The 16,142-nt window shown below is 40.0% G+C and overlaps 1 protein-coding gene and 1 non-coding gene across 2 annotated transcripts; both read right to left on the minus strand.

Annotated features, from left to right (window-relative positions):
• Positions 1-7: 7 nt before the first annotated feature.
• Positions 8-10,398, minus strand: TCP1 (t-complex 1). Its single transcript, XM_075203563.1, has 12 exons — positions 10,222-10,398; positions 8,195-8,280; positions 6,479-6,607; positions 6,019-6,116; positions 5,074-5,184; positions 4,539-4,720; positions 3,875-4,001; positions 2,791-2,966; positions 1,682-1,805; positions 1,156-1,348; positions 809-972; positions 8-334 (listed from the first exon to the last, which is right to left on the minus strand). Exons 1-12 carry the CDS (start codon positions 10,283-10,285, stop codon positions 121-123), a joined length of 1,668 nt encoding a protein of 555 aa, XP_075059664.1. The 5' UTR covers positions 10,286-10,398; the 3' UTR covers positions 8-120.
• On the minus strand, positions 7,795-7,930 carry LOC142147678 (small nucleolar RNA SNORA29). Its single transcript, XR_012690789.1, has one exon. It is a non-coding gene; the product is annotated as a small nucleolar RNA SNORA29 (small nucleolar RNA).
• Positions 10,399-16,142: the final 5,744 nt, after the last annotated feature.

Genomic DNA, 16,142 nt, shown 5'->3' on the forward strand with positions numbered 1-16,142 from the left:
AGGAAAATAAGTTGACAGTTTGCATTTATTAAGTATGCCTGATGGGACCAAACGCAAAATGAACAATGGTAACAGTTATAAATTACAGTAATACAAAATGAAAAAAAGTGCTAGGACAAATTAGCCTTCGATTGACCCCGACTGCACAGCTTCATGGTACTTCCCCTTTTCCTCTTTAGGTTCTGCATGCAATTTAATCAAGTCATCAATTCGCAGGATAGTAATTGCAGCTTCTGTAGCAAATTTGAGACTCTTTGTCTTGACGAGAGTGGGTTCAAGAACACCAGCTTGTTTGTTATCCCGTGGTTTTCCATTAAGCAAGTCGAGACCAATCCTGGGAAAAGGAGTTTGTGGTTAATGTATGATTTCAAGTGCAGCACTTGGCAAAACATGTTTAGAGGAACATCAGTCACTGTACAATAGACTTTCTAATTTATAGAAAACATTGCATGACTGCTGCTGCAGATTCTGTTCTACCAATGTTGTCCCAACTATTCTCACATAACCAACTGATAGTGACCAGGAAAACACCAACAGTTATATACATTATAGGAACTCATTACCCAATTACGGCAACCATTTTGAGGGTTGTACCAATATTAATTGTAAAGGTATAGGAATTGTCCATCGTAGAAGGCTCGGTCTACAACATGAGCAGCAATTAACTTTAACTTTCAAAAAGTTTCTGTATAAACACATTTCCAGAGAAGACATTAAAGCTGGATAGAAGGTGTTCTTGTAACACTGACAATAGTGGACTTATTAGAATGTTGTGCGGAAGTACATATTAGTACATCCAAGCTCTTACCACTTAAGATTTTTGCGCTCTGGGTTGACTTGAGCTTCATTATGGAAAGCTCGGAGCTTAGCAACCAGGTCACTAGAATCTTGTGCAGCATTCACTGCCAGGGTCTTTGGAATAACCAGAAGTGCTCTTGCAAACTCAGCAATTGCTAATTGTTCCCTGGAGCCCTGAAAATTACAAAGGGAAAGAAATCTTACATGACCGTACAAAAGCATTATTACCTTACAGCACAATTAAAGGCTATGGGAGTCACTTAAATTGTTGTCATTATTTTACAGGCTAAATTGCACTCATTTGTGTGTTTCTGTAGCTGAAAATGACATTCACAAACACTTTAAAATAAATCTTACCATGCTTGTAGCATAATTCTCAAGATATATGGAAAGTGCTGCTTCAACAGCGCCACCACCAGGTACTACAGACTTTGATTCTAGAACTCTCTTCACTACGCAGAGAGCATCATGGACAGATCTCTCCATTTCATCACACATGAAGTCGTTGGCGCCACGAAGAATGATGGATGCACATGTTCGGGCCTTTGTACTGTAACACAGATGGTAATAAAAATGCAGTGGTCATTCCAAACAATAAAAAAAAAATATATAATGCAACAGGGATAAGTAAGGTCTTCAATATTAAGGTGTAGCATTAGCACAACAAAACAAAAGTCAGCATCACTTATGACACCCATTTGACATGAATAAACCTGTAATAGAGAAAATGTGCAGTCTCTGAGTCAAAGTCAAATCAATAGATTAGACTCAATATGTTTCAAAGACTGTCCTTAATTTATCCCACGCGTATAACTGCAAATGAGAGATCTACAAGGCAGTAATGTAATGGGAAAGATATGGGCCCAAGTAGGACAACACTCACTTTTTAACAAGAATCAGCTCATCATCACATATTTTCTCTTGTACAACCTCTTCAGCCTGTCCCAACATGGATGCCTCAAAGGTCTCTTCACCTTCCAGGTTTGCAAGCGTTGAACAAACTGTAGCTGTCGGATCAAATTGTAAGATATGCAAATATTAGACCCAGAAATAATTTATTCTAACTAAAATAATTTGCTGCATTAGAGGCAAGGCAACCAGCGTAGTCTCAGTTTGACTTTAGACCCCAGTAAAAAGGAATACATATGATCCAACTAGTAAATATGACAGATCTTCAATAGATGAACATTAATACCCCTATAAGATAAAAGCAAATTTCCACATTTCAGGTGAAATCCCTATTCTAAAAATCAATCCAACATGAAAATGGCATAAAGGATCCACATGTTCTGCAGATAGAATCAATTCCTCATGCGATTACCACCATTTAAGGCAGATGTCATGCGCTATGAACTACTGAAAAACACTAAACTAGGATGTGAAAGCTCTTTAATCAAACTATAATTGTCATTATCTGCTCCTTAAACATGCAGTTGAATCATATTTCTGAAGACATTTCAATTAAAGGTACACTAAGCACATCTGAGACCTGTTTCACAAGATGACAGACTTAAGGTCAACATGTTGCATTTTATATCTGAAATGGTCACTAGCTAGTGATAAATTGACTGCAAACATTTTGTCCCATTCATAATGGAGCCAATGACAAATCTCGAATTGAATGCACTGAGGCAGCGATTATAAAAGTTCAACTAAAGACAATTAATGTTACTCTTAAATAGCTCTCCCAATAAAATGTCTGCCCCTACAGGAATGCCAATTAGGACAAGTAATGCCTCATACAGTAAGGCAAGCAGGAATACTATTTCAAGTCAAATAATAGAATATTAAAACACTTGAAGCGTCAGATTTAGAAATGTGGTAAAGCGCAGTCTGTATTGGAAACCAATTCACTGCATTTGACAGGCATCGACCCTGGAAAAAGGCCAGTGTTGCTCTGCTTATATTACACTGGATAAGGCTATGTATAGTATTTAACTGGTGAAGGGGGGGGGGGGTGAGACGACAACAGAAATAAAAGAAAGCCTTTACCACCAGTTGCTTTAGCTATGCGTTTCAAATCCTTTTTCAAAACTCTCCGTACAGCCATTGCACCCGCATCTACAAAATACTTGAGGCACATGTCATCAATTCCACCAGTATTAAGAATGACATTAGCACCAGTCGCCAAAATCTTCTGGATCTTCTCTTTGGTGATGTCAGACTCCCTAGAATAATACACAAACTGCTTTATAAAAAAAAAACAAAACAGACTTTCAAAATTGTTTTTCTTTTGAGAAAATTGTGATTATACTACCTCCAGTAATAAACGTTGTAAAGCAACCACATGGTACATGTTAAGACAGTTTATGTTAAACAATGAAGAGAATGGACCTATGAAAACAGCACAACTCAAAAATGAAAAACAAAACAGTTTACAATGTAGAGCTCTTGCCAATCTAGTGAAAAAATACAATTTCACCATTTAAGCAGAAGCCCAATCATGCTTTACCCCATGCGTATAACTGCTCACACCACGAAATCTGTATGGCAGCAAAAAAATGGGGACAACCTACTATAAATTAAAAGGGTTTCACAACAAAGGTTTCCATAAAGCCATTCTGTAACATTTATGTAGATGTTTCAAAACCATTGTAGGTAATTGTCAAATAACTTATAAAGCAGGGTACTGTTCTCAAACTTCAGCCTTTCTAGTCTCAATGAGTGTCTTTCAATTAGAATAATGACCGTGTCTCAATGTATTAAGCAATGATAAAATCAAGTATCTATTTTAGGTGCAAGCATTTAACCCATTCGTGTACACAGGCATTTATTTTTGGGTGTTTCGTGTGATGTTCATGCTGCATGACAGACTTGTCCTGGTCTCCCCTAACCTCCTGCCCAGTTTAAGAAAACAGCCAACTTTCATACCAATACTTCCCTACTGAAACTAGTGCAATTTTTTAATCATTGTAGTACAATGATGCCTATTATAGCTACACTTAGATATATCTATCCCTGTGCTCTATTTTCAATCTATACACACTATATATTTTCAGCTGATCTTTACTCTTTTGAATTGAAAATTATGATAAGAGTTTTATCTGACTTATGATACAGTTGCAATAATTCATACCTCTGTCTGATCTGGTCCAACTTGGTTGGATCGGAAATAATTACTTGAACTCCAAGCTTCATTTTCGTTTTCTGCAGGCTGAAGTCCAGACAGGCAATTTTTGCATTTGTGATCCTTTTGGTCATTCCTGAAAACAAACATATATACAAAGTATTTTATAAACACAGTATAGTCTCTAAATATTTAATGGAATTTAAGTTGTGTGTGAACCTTTGCACAACCCCTGCTATTGAGGCAGATCCCACCAAGCAGTCTTCAGCAGACACTTCTTGAAACACACATTTGGCTACCGACCAACACTAGTAGACAAAACTTAATTATTAAAGTAGGGAGGATAGTGTGTGGGGATTGGTTGGCACAGCTGATTTGATCTCATCATATCAGCTGCTGCACTGTTGCCACATACCTAGAAATGTGAATTCCTCACCCAACTACCCTGGCAACTCTGCAAAACAGTCGGTGTGATTTGGCCAGTGGCTGACCGCAGGCAACATAAGGGGTGCCCACTAAAAGCTTGCATAAGGGAAGCAGGAACCTCAATACCAGTGGTTGACTAAACATTGACAAATCCTTTAAAATCAAAATAATTCACTTGCAGGACTGCTTAACAGATTTTTTTATAAATTGCACCACCATAAGCTTGTAAAATGTCAATACTATTCACCTTGTGAGCCCACCACACAGTTAAGTGCATAACCATTTACTAGGATACTCTCTTTCTGGCTCCGGCCATGAGCTTTCAGCACGTTAACAGAGTTGATCGGGTAACGGACCTGACCCCTAGGATCCACATACTTAACAGCAAGTGCAGCATCAACCACCATAGAGCTAAAGAAGTCACTGTCACTGAGCAAATAAGTCAAGGATAACAACTGAACCTATATAATGCATGCATCGACATGTAAGTATGTATTATCCAGTATCGTTTTATCAATATTTGTTCCCAATTGTAAAGCGCTACGGAATTTGCTGGCGTTATATAAATAAATGATAATGATGATGTAAGCCATCCAAAATACAACTCTCTCTCCAACTTCCAGCCCAAATTAATGCTGCTCCTCCCAACTAGGTCAAAATATTACACCATTTCCTAGACTTAAGCAAACATGTTTCCCAAGTGTCTGAACTTCAGATTCATCCACGTTAATACAAATACCATTTGTAATGATGGAGCCAGTTCAAAATTTGAAAAAGGATACACTCCAATTATTTTAGAAGACATTGAGGTCTTTGCAGCATTAAGAAGACAATCTTTCCCAAGTTCGTCAGTGTTGATCGTGAGGTTCTCATTGATGTAACGGACTGCTTCTCTGTTGAAAAACACAGCATAATTTGTTGTCGAAATAGGATACTTGCTACATTAATGCAACCAGTTAGGTGACGGATGTCAAATTCTTAATCAGATAAGAACTCAAATAAACGGTAGGTGTTTTTTTCAGATGTGTTTGCCATGTTTGTTACGAACATTTAGAGGGCATTGGAGGTCGCTGTAGGCCTTCACAATATTACCTATAGCAAACTCAAGCAAATGGAATTTCAATCACCTGAACGCTAGTAAAACAGGAATGGTCATAGGGACATTAAAAATATGGAATTTAGGAAACATGTCAAATCTAAGTTAACTGGATATTTTAAGTAACCAGGAAAGATACGCACATATTGAGCTTAACAGAAATTACTCCTGAAAGTTAGCTGCCAGCAGCAGATTTTACAGGCACATTAGCTATCCTAATGCAATATACCCACGGCAAGTGTGGTGCAAGCATCTCGCATAACAGTTTGGAGTCAGGTCTCTCCACAGGAGCCATGCTTCACAGCATCAGATTGCTTTGACTAAATGATGAACACAGACTGAGTGTACACACACACACATCACGTTTACCATGGAAATCAATTATGGCTCCGATTACATTCCTGTGTGCTGCGTTCCCCATGCAGTGAACACAAACTGATGATGCGGAGGGATAAGCACGGCTACAAAAAGTATCATATGTTAAGGCCATTACACTTTTATATAAACAAAAGAAAACACGAGGTGAGAAAACCAAGAAATTATTAGCAGGGAAATTGAAACATTCAGAGATAAGTTTGTCATTTATAACTGAAGGTGCAGTAATACAATGTACAGTATTAAGATAACCCACTTGCAAGCCAGACGATAACCTCCAATTATGGATGTGGGGTGGATTTTCTGTTTCACCAGCTCATCAGCATTCTTCAGTAACTCTGCAGCAATAATCACCTGCGTGTAGACAGTCATTTTGTTAAGACATAAAATTAAAGCACTGGTAGTATTTTTATTTTTAAAAAAGGGGGGGGGGGGGGGGGGGGGGGGGTTAGAAATGGGCTGGGTGGGTTCACTAATAGCGTAGTACCCAAATGTTTGATAGTCTAAACTTTACAAGGACATTGTTTCTGGTGCTAGTTTGATGTTTTTGCCAACGTAGTCAAAAACCAAATGTGTTCATTAACTAGTCCTTGCATCCTTGTTATTTATTTTTAGAAAACACTTAATGATAATTACTATTGTAGCAGTAATTAAAATGGTTAACTATGCTGAATTTGGATTCAGTGTGTGTGTGAAGGAAGCAGAAGAAAACTTACTACGGATGTTGTCCCATCTCCAACTTCATTGTCCTGCAGATCAGCCAGTTCACAAAGGACTTTGGCAGCAGGGTGTTCCACTTCTAACAACTTCAAAATGGTCGCACCATCATTTGTTATAGTTACATCCTGCAAGAAAGGCAGTAAGTGAATTAGGGCAAACTGAATGGTTAATATGGTAGAATATAAAATCACGATTTTTGTTATTTACATACTTTTTTTTGCAGTTACGAGTGGTAAATTAATGTTTTCGCTCATCTATATGGAATCAGTGTGTGAGCCAACATACTTGGTGATAACACTATCTCCATTTAAAACCAGACTCCAGCTACCTAGGTTAATCTGGTCACACAATGAGATCTAACAAAAGCAGTCTGACAACCTCACAGTCCATACCTCCCTACAAGCCTGATAAAAGCGATCATCCTATCTGTGCAGTCATCTAATAACCCCACTAATAGGCCCAAATGAAATCAGAAAAAGGGTCCATGCGATGTTCTTTATATTCCAAATCAGGAGCTTGTTAGCAATAATTCACTTACCCATTGATTGCAGTATGGTATTTTACATGAAAATAGTGGAGAAAACCTAGTGATAACAGCTGCAGCTCCATCATGCATAAAATGGAGGAAAAATATTCTATGCCAAAGATAATAAGGTCCCACTTGACACTTAAGGACCTAAATTGTGCCAATGCATGAACTGGATACAGGTCACCAGATATGTGTAACCAAACTAAAATATAGCATATCCAATATCAGGTTGTACAATCCTTTAAAGGACACATATGAAATCTACAAGTCTCTGCATATAAGAGTACCATGTCAAAATCAAATGTAAAGTTTTAGTGGTGAGGGAAGAATTGTTGAGTATGTACACATACCTACCTTCCTGTACACGAGTCTTTTAAATAATTAAGGATATAAAATAGCGTGTACTCTGCAACATAAATGCAATGTCAAATACCTTAGGATCTGCTGATATATATGTAAGTGTTGGAGTATGTCACAAAATGTTGTTTTTTTGTATTGGATATATTTATATTGTAAGCTTGGTGGTCCTTTCAATAGACTAAACTATAAAATGTGAGAGCAATGTTTTGCAATCATAATTTAGAGTTGTAAATGATTCCAACACCCACTGGCATTGAAAACAGATTTACATGTCTGCATATGTTGGAATAATGTATGGCTCTGTACCAGGTGTTTACTAAATAATTTATACAGTTGATATAAATTTGATGGAAGTTGTCATTAGAGGCACAAATCAAAGATTTCTATGGAGCTACATGACAGTGAAGAGGTCACACTCCTACAAAATACATGTCCTGCTATATCATGTAGTAGAAGGTGAAAGAGGCACCTTCTGCTTCAGACAATAACAGATGTTGATCTACCCCATTAGCATAGCCACTAATTCTGGAGAACGAAAAAGTGGTACTAAAATGGGATTATTATGCAGTTGCAACACAAATAACATCACTAGTCGCTAATTGCAATCTTTGAAATGAATTTAACTTTAACATGAATCAGCATTTATTTATATAGCGCCACTAATTCCACAACGCTGTAGAGAGAACTCACTCACATCAGTCCCTCCCCCATTGGAGCCAACAGTCTAAATTCCCTAACACACACACACTGAGAGAGAGACTATGGTCAATTCGATAGCAATCAATTTTAGGTGACAGAAATGCTTTAAAAATCATGTACTTACACCAATATCATCCACCAACATTTTATCCAGACCAACAGGACCAAGTGAGCTTTTCACAATATTGGCAATGGAAGCTGCTGCCATCACTGAAAATAAAATAAGAAATTGAAGTTATATTAAAAAAGTCCATAGGAAAAACAGCAAGCACATTATATTTAATAAGTCATAAACAAGAAATAACCAATTCAGACAATTTAACCCATTACAAAAAAATGTATTTAGAAAGTCACATCTGACTGTGCCAGACTGATAATTTAATTATAAAAGATATGAAGGAATTATGCTCCTTATGACCATCCCATTTCCTAGCCGTGGTTGTCAATAAACCCTTTTCTTGAGTACCTGACTATATTTATAAAGTCCGAAAGACTAAAATCATATCTGTTTGTTACCCTGTAAACTTCCAAAAACCTTGATAAAATAAGAACATACATTTCGCATCTTTGCACTTGAGGAAATTCTCTAAAATTCTGGGTAATTATCTGGAATTGTTTTGAATATTTAAGCGAAACCATGGTAAAAAAAACATGGCAAAGTATATTTTTGTGATGTCACATTTCCCCTAGCTAATGGTCATAAAATTTAAAAGAAATATAAAACACTAGATCAAAAAAAACAATCCATGCGTCTCCGGAAAATAAAAAAATTCTATCTATCTATATTTATCTATATACACACACACTTTGCTATTAATGATATATTAATAAGTAATTCCCAGGGAGACTGCTGCACCACAATGAAAATGAGCCTGGCCATAGAGGTGTAAACTATCTACAGTCTTAAAGTAGTTCAACATTAAAGGCTGCAGATTTACATTATCAGTATATTACAATTAAAAGTAGGGACCAAAACACACATTATGCTATTTTTCAGACAAGTTATTTCTTGCCTCCTTCAAGTGAGGATTACTCACACCATTAACATTCTTTTCCCCATCAAAAAGAAAAGTGGTTCTGAGTTAAGCTGAAAAACTGCTTTTCAATACTTCTACCATTCACCATAAGCAAAATTGACTAGATGGTCAAAATACCTGCAGTTTTAACTCCGAGTCGTCATCATCACCATTTATATAGCGCCACTAATTCTGTAGCGCTCTACAGAGAACTCACTCCAGTCCCTACCCCATTGGGCTTACAATCTAAATTCCCTAACACACACTAGGGTCAATTTGTTAGCAGCCAATTAACCTACCAGTATGTTTTTGAAGTGCTTTTTATATGACTGAATAAAACATTAAAATCCTCTGTGGTCAGGGAGTTTTTAGTAGTTAATGGCAGTGTAAAGTAAGCTATACAGGTTTTAACATAACCCCCATATAAGGAATTGTTTTAGCAACCAGTGCTGCTATGCCTAGACAGTAGAAGTAAAGCATCCACATTCTTATTATATATGTCATATGTAGCTCACATAAATAAGATATTAAATTATTAGTTTACAGCAATTAGTATGGAGTTTAAAGTTTTAACGTCAAACATCAATATTTATAGAAGGGCTAATGCACCCCATAATGTAAATTACGTGCATATTGAACAAGAACTTCCGATATATTCGGTAAATCAAGGTGCCTTATAATATGCTATAATATGCACATATGGTAACAATAGGGGAGGGGGGAAGTTATTTTATTACATTAGTTTTCCCATAAGAAAACAGAAATGATGACACCAGGACTCAGATTGTCATTTATAGGAATGTAGATTAACTAACGGGATTCTGGGAGCCCGTACAATGCCGGACTACCTTTCTAAGGTTTCATTTTCAGCACAAACAGAACTGAACAATTTTGGATGAAATACAGCGATTCTGATCATAAAGAAGTTAAAGCACAATAACAGGAATATACACAGGGAATGGGCTATGGATTTCATACAAGGACTCAGCTGTCAGAGATCTGCATGTAACACTGGGATTGGGACAAGCACTGAGGGGCCATGCATGGCGCGGCCCTCTCTACACTCCATTGTCATCTCAGCAGCTGCTCCTCACTACTAGCTGACTACAATACTGTCCTGAGATCAATGTTATACCATTCTGGCTCCTCACGGCCTCCCCGGTGCTGCGCTCCCCGAACACGGCGAGCGGCCCTTCCATCTTCCGCTATCTGCTTCACACAAACCCGACGACTGACCCGGTACAACGTGCTCACCAACCGCCGCCTAGCCGCACAGCACGATGGGAAGACCTTACCCCTACGCTGCCCAGTCACTATACTCCGCCTACTCCAAACACCCCTTCATTGCCAGATAAGAGAATGACTAGAGACAAAGCGGTAGAAAAATGGAGGCGACGTGTATCAGCAGCGAAAGGGTTACGTGCGTCTGAACGGCAGTGACGTCTAGGCGTGGTCGCACTATGCGGCACCGGATAAAGAATGTTCTAGGCCTGTGTGCTGAGTGCGCGCTCTCGTGTCACGTGCACAGAGGCTCCTTCCCTGTTAGCTGGTGCACTGGAGCGCGCTTTCTAATTGTATGTGCGTTACATAATCCTCAACAATCAATCTGTGGTATTTACTCTTGTATGTCTCATTCTGTTGCAGCAAAAGTCTTAAATATATTTTTATAGTGTAATTCCTAGGAATAAAGGAAAAAATGGAACTAAAACATTGTCATATGTACACGTGTAGTAAACTATGATATACCTAATGTGTGCTATGGGGAAAATAGATGTACCAATAGGAAATTTCAATTTCATCATTGTAGAATTAAGTATTTCAGATGAATTCCAATTAATGTCAAGGCCCTTTTTTTGCCATGACAATGAACTTTATCTCAAAAACAACATTTCTACTGCATTTCAGCCCTGCCACAAAAGGACCAGCTGACATGAGGTCAGTGATTCTCTCCTTAACACAGATGAGAGTTTTGACCATGATAAATAAGGCTGGAGATCACTGTTGTGCTGATTGAGATAGAATAACAGACTGGAAGCTTTCAAAGGATGGTGGTGCTTGAATTCATTATTCTTCCTCTGTTAACCATTGCAAGGAAACACGTGCAGTCATCATTGCTTTGCACAAAAAGGGCTTTACAGGCAAGGATATTGCTGCTAGTAACATTGCACCTAAATCTACCATTTATCGGATCATCAAGAACTTCAAGGAGAGAGGTTCAATAGTTGTGAAGAATGCTTTAGGGCGCCCATGAATGTCCAGCAAGCACCAGGACCGTCTCCTAAACTTGATTCAGCTGCGGGATTGGGGCACCATCAGTGCAGAGCTTGCTCAGGTATGGCAGCAGGCAGGTGTAAGTGCATCTGCACGCACAGTGAGGCAAAGACTTTTGGAGGATGGATGGTGTCAAGTAGGGCAGCAAACAAGCCACTTCTCTCCAGGAAAAACATCAGGGACAGACTGATATTCTGCAAAGGGTACAGGGATTGGACTGCTGAGGACAAGGGTAAAGTCATTTTCTCTGATGAATCCCCTTTCAGATTGTTTGGGGCATCTGGAAAAATGCTTGCCCGGAGAAGGAAAGGTGAGCGCTACCATCAGTCCTCTGTCATGCCAACAGTAAAACATCCTGAGACCATTCATGTGTAGGGGTTGCTTCTCAGCCAAGGGCGTGAGCTCACTCACAATTTTGCATAAGAACACAGCCATGAATAAAGAATGGTACCAAAACATCCTCCAAGAGCAACTTCTCCCATCCAAGAATGAATAGTTTGGTGACGAACAATGCCTTTTCCAGCATGATGGAGCACCTTGCCATAAGTGATAACTAAGTGGCTCAGGGACATCAAAATTTTGGGTCCATGGCCAGGAAACTCCCCAAACCTTAATTCCATTGACAACTTGTGGTCAATCCTCAAGAGGTGGGTGGACAAACAAAAACTCACAAATTCTGATAAACTCCAAGCATTGATTAGGCAAGAATGGGTGGCCATCAGTCAGTATGTGGCCCAGAAGTTGATTGACAGCATGCCAGGGCAATTTGCAGAGGTCTTCAAAAAGAAGGGTCAACACTCTTTGCATAAACTTAATGTAATTATCAATAAAAGCCTTTGCCATTTATGAAATGCTTGTAATTTTACTTCATAAAAAAACAATGTCACTTGGGGCCTGATTCATTAAGGAAAGTTAAGCTAAAGTAAGTAAGGCAAAACTATGTTGCATTGGAGGAGGTAAATATAAAATGTGATGGCAGATTTACATTTGGAGTAGGGCATGCCCTATATCAACTTTAAATTTCAGTGTACAAATAAGCTATCAAGTATTTTGTGTGCTATATAAAATAACAGTATTTTCCTTATGCAAAATAATAAACTAATTTGCACACCTTGCATTGCAACATAGTATTGTCCAGAAAACTTGAGTAAGGAAACCTACTCAATTTTTTGCTTAACTTTCCTTAATGATCAGGCCCTTGGTATCTGTCTCTAACTCTGTGAAAACTAAAAATGCCTCCAATTAGTAGTTCACTTCTGTCAATAAATGATGACAGCACCTTGTTGGATTCCAGATACCGGACTAAAAATACCTCTGAAGAAATTACACAATGGTAATGAAACGTGTCCCTTTGAAACATTAAGTTATCAACCTCTGAGATATTGGAAAGTTTGCCAATTTACAACCTTCAGAGAAAAACTGTTTGCCGTTTACTCCTTGGCTGGTTTGTGAGTATCGTTTCTGAGCGTATGTAAAAAATCCCACTGTGATTTATTCTGTAGGTACATTTACATCTACGATTGCTAATGCTCATGTAGCTGATATTCAGCTTAGGAAAGAGTGCCTGTGATTGCTGTGAACCTCATGTCCCTGGGTTTATTCAACACAATCATTTAAAATTTCTTTGTTTATGGTCTACAACAGGGGTCCTCAAACTTTTTAAACAGGGGGCCAGTTCACTGTCCCTCAGACCGTTGGAGGGCCGGACTATAGCAAAAACAAAAACTATGATCCAGCGCTTCAGCCGGCCAGCTAATCGGCGTCGGCCGTCGCCCCCTCTCCCTCTTCCACCAATGACCGTCCTTCTCATGTAAAAAAAATGACAGACAGGCAGCGGCGGCATAAACACCCGGCGGCAGAGCTGGATTAAGTCTTCGGTGGGCCCGGGGCACTTAAGACAGGGGGGCCCCTAAGATCTAAAATTAAGGGCATAGTGACACATCCTGCATTACATCACCTACAGCCCACAGTATGACACAGCTCTCCCAGAGGGCTCGATTAGGTTGTCTGCATAAGAAAAATCATTGTTTCCACAAACTACAAATACTGTACATTAAAACAATCATCAAAACACCACATTAAAATGGGTATTGACACCATACATTAAAACTAGCAATGATATCACACATTAAAAATACTATTGATAACGTACACTAAAACTAGCAATGATACCGCACACTAAAACTAGCAATGATACCGCACGCTAAAACTAGCAATGATACTGCACTTTAAAAATAAAATTTATAATGCACATTAAAACTAGCAATGATACCGCAAATTAAAATACCATTGATAATGCATCATTGGGCATGGCCAGGCCACCCTCCTACAGACAAAAACTGCATTGTTGTGTACACCATTGAACGGTCACCAAAAATTGGGATTATCCCACTAGAATCACAAAATTTCACAGACTATGCTGCTCTCTCCTACCTGTTCTCACTTTCACCACCTGTGTTGCAGGTTTCTTTAGTTGCGGCTTGTCTGGATCCTGGAATGTTAGGGGCCCTATTTGGGAAAAAAAATGGGTACATTTTAAATCGTTAAATCAGTACCACCCATGATTAATAATTAGGCCTTCCTCTGTTAGCAGTTGCGGCGGCCGCGATCACCGCCGCGACTCTTACCTTTTTTCCTGTAGGCGTCCCGGCCGCCGCTATGGCGACCGGGACGTCACTTCCTGAATCCACCCGACCGTTGCCAACGGTCGGACGCTAGCAGCAGTAGCGCTGCGTCCCGGCAGCTGGGGACAGTCGGGCGCATGCGCAGAGGCACTCACAAGCCTGTGGGCTGATTTATGTTGTGGGTATCAGAGCCTGCTCATGTGACATCAGAGCTAAGCTCTGATTGGCTGATACTGGTATTTAAGGCAGTGAGGTCTGCAGCCTCACTGCCGGTTATAGCGTCCTGTCCTCAGTTCTGCTGCCTGCTTGTTCTCTCTCTGCTTGGTGATTATAACCTTTGATTGACTTCCCGTGTATGACTTTTGCTTGTTTCTGGACCACTGAACCTACGCTTCTGACCCTGACCATTTGCCTGAAAACCAGATTCTGCTCCTCCGCTAGTGCTCCTGACTTTTCGCTTGTGTCTGGATTTCGAACCTGTGCTTGTGACCTCTGACCTTGGTTTTCCTGCCCGCTACTATCCACCAATCACTCCTCTCCTGGGTTCTCCTTTAGTCAGTATACGTTACTCGACCCTCTGTCGGCCCGCGGCCAAGTCTGTCCCCACCACTAGGGGCTCCAGCGAACACCGGGCCTTCAGAGTAGACCCAGAGTTTCATTGTACCGGCTTGGGAGTTTCTAACATCCTCCAGCCCCAACATTAAAATAATAGTATTCACATTTAATAAATAAACCTATTTCCCTCCCTACAAACAGCCCCAGCAATAAATTAATAGTATTTACATTTCAGAAATATACCTATTTCCCGCAACTGTCACTGCCATTAAATTCATAGGCACATTTAATAAAGGGACCTCATTCTCCCCAAACCACCCCATCTTAAATTAATTAATTGTCCCCACTATTGTGTCTCTCTCCCCCCTCTTTTTCCTCATGCTGTTTCTCTCACCCTTTTTTTCTTATACTGTGCCTTTCTTCCCCCTTTTTCCTTACTGTGCCTCTCTTCTCCCCCTTTTTCCTCCATAGTGTGCCTCTCTTCTCCCCCTTTTTCCTCCATACTGTGCCTTTCTTCTACCCCTTTTTCCTCCATACTGTGCCTCTTCTACCTCTTTTTCCTCCATACTGTGCCTCTTTTACCCCTTTTTCCTCCATACTGTGCCTCTTCTACCTCTTTTTCCTCCATACTGTGCCTCTTCTACCCCTTTTTTTTCCATACTGTTCCTCTTCTACCCCTTTTTCCTCCATACTGTGCCTCTTCTACCCCTTTTCCTCCATACTGTGCCTTTTCTATCCCTTTCCTCCATACTGTGCCTCTTCTACCCCTTTTCCTCCATACTGTGCCTCTTCTACCCCTTTTTCCTCCATACTGTGCCTCTTCTACCCCTTTTCCTCCATACTGTGCCTTTTCTATCCCTTTTCCTCCATACTGTGCCTCTTCTACCCCTTTTCCTCCATACTGTGCCTCTTCTACCCCTTTTTCCTCCATACTGTGCTTCTTCTACTCCTTTTTTCTCCATACTGTGCCTCTTCTACCCCTTTTCCTCCATACTGTGCCTCTTCTACCCCTTTTCCTCCATACTGTGCCTCTTCTACCCCTTTTCCTCCATACTGTGCCTCTTCTACCCCTTTTCCTCCATAATGTGCCTTTTTGCGTTATTCCCTTTTTTTTTTTACTTACCTTTCTATTAGCTTTTCTTTTCTTCTCCTCTCTTCTGTCTTCTCTCTTCTTGCTTCCTCTCTGCGCTGCTCCTCACTGAATGACAGGCGTGATTTGATGACGTCACGCCTGTCATTCAGTATCAACAGTGCAGGAAGGAGGAGGGACGCCAGCGCCGCGGTGAGGTGAGTAGTGTATATTTTTTTTTTTCTTTTTACTACCCGGCTCCCCCCACCAACGAAGGGAGCCCCGAAACCCCCCCCCGGCGGCGGCGGCGGGCCATTTAAATGTCCTCAGCGGGCCGCATGTGGCCCGCGGGCCGTAGTTTGAGGACCCCTGGTCTACAAGTTGGAGTCATTTGACGGCACTTATATGGAATTAAAAAGTGGCGTTTGTAATGGATTTACTGGATAATAATACTAATCTTGATTAGCGCTGGCTTACCTGAGGCGCGGAGTCTAACGATCTCCCTGGTGTTCACAAAGAACCACCGCAAGGCAGGAT

Source organism: Mixophyes fleayi, chromosome 3 (assembly GCF_038048845.1).
Source record: "Mixophyes fleayi isolate aMixFle1 chromosome 3, aMixFle1.hap1, whole genome shotgun sequence".
Lineage (NCBI taxonomy): Eukaryota > Metazoa > Chordata > Amphibia > Anura > Limnodynastidae > Mixophyes > Mixophyes fleayi.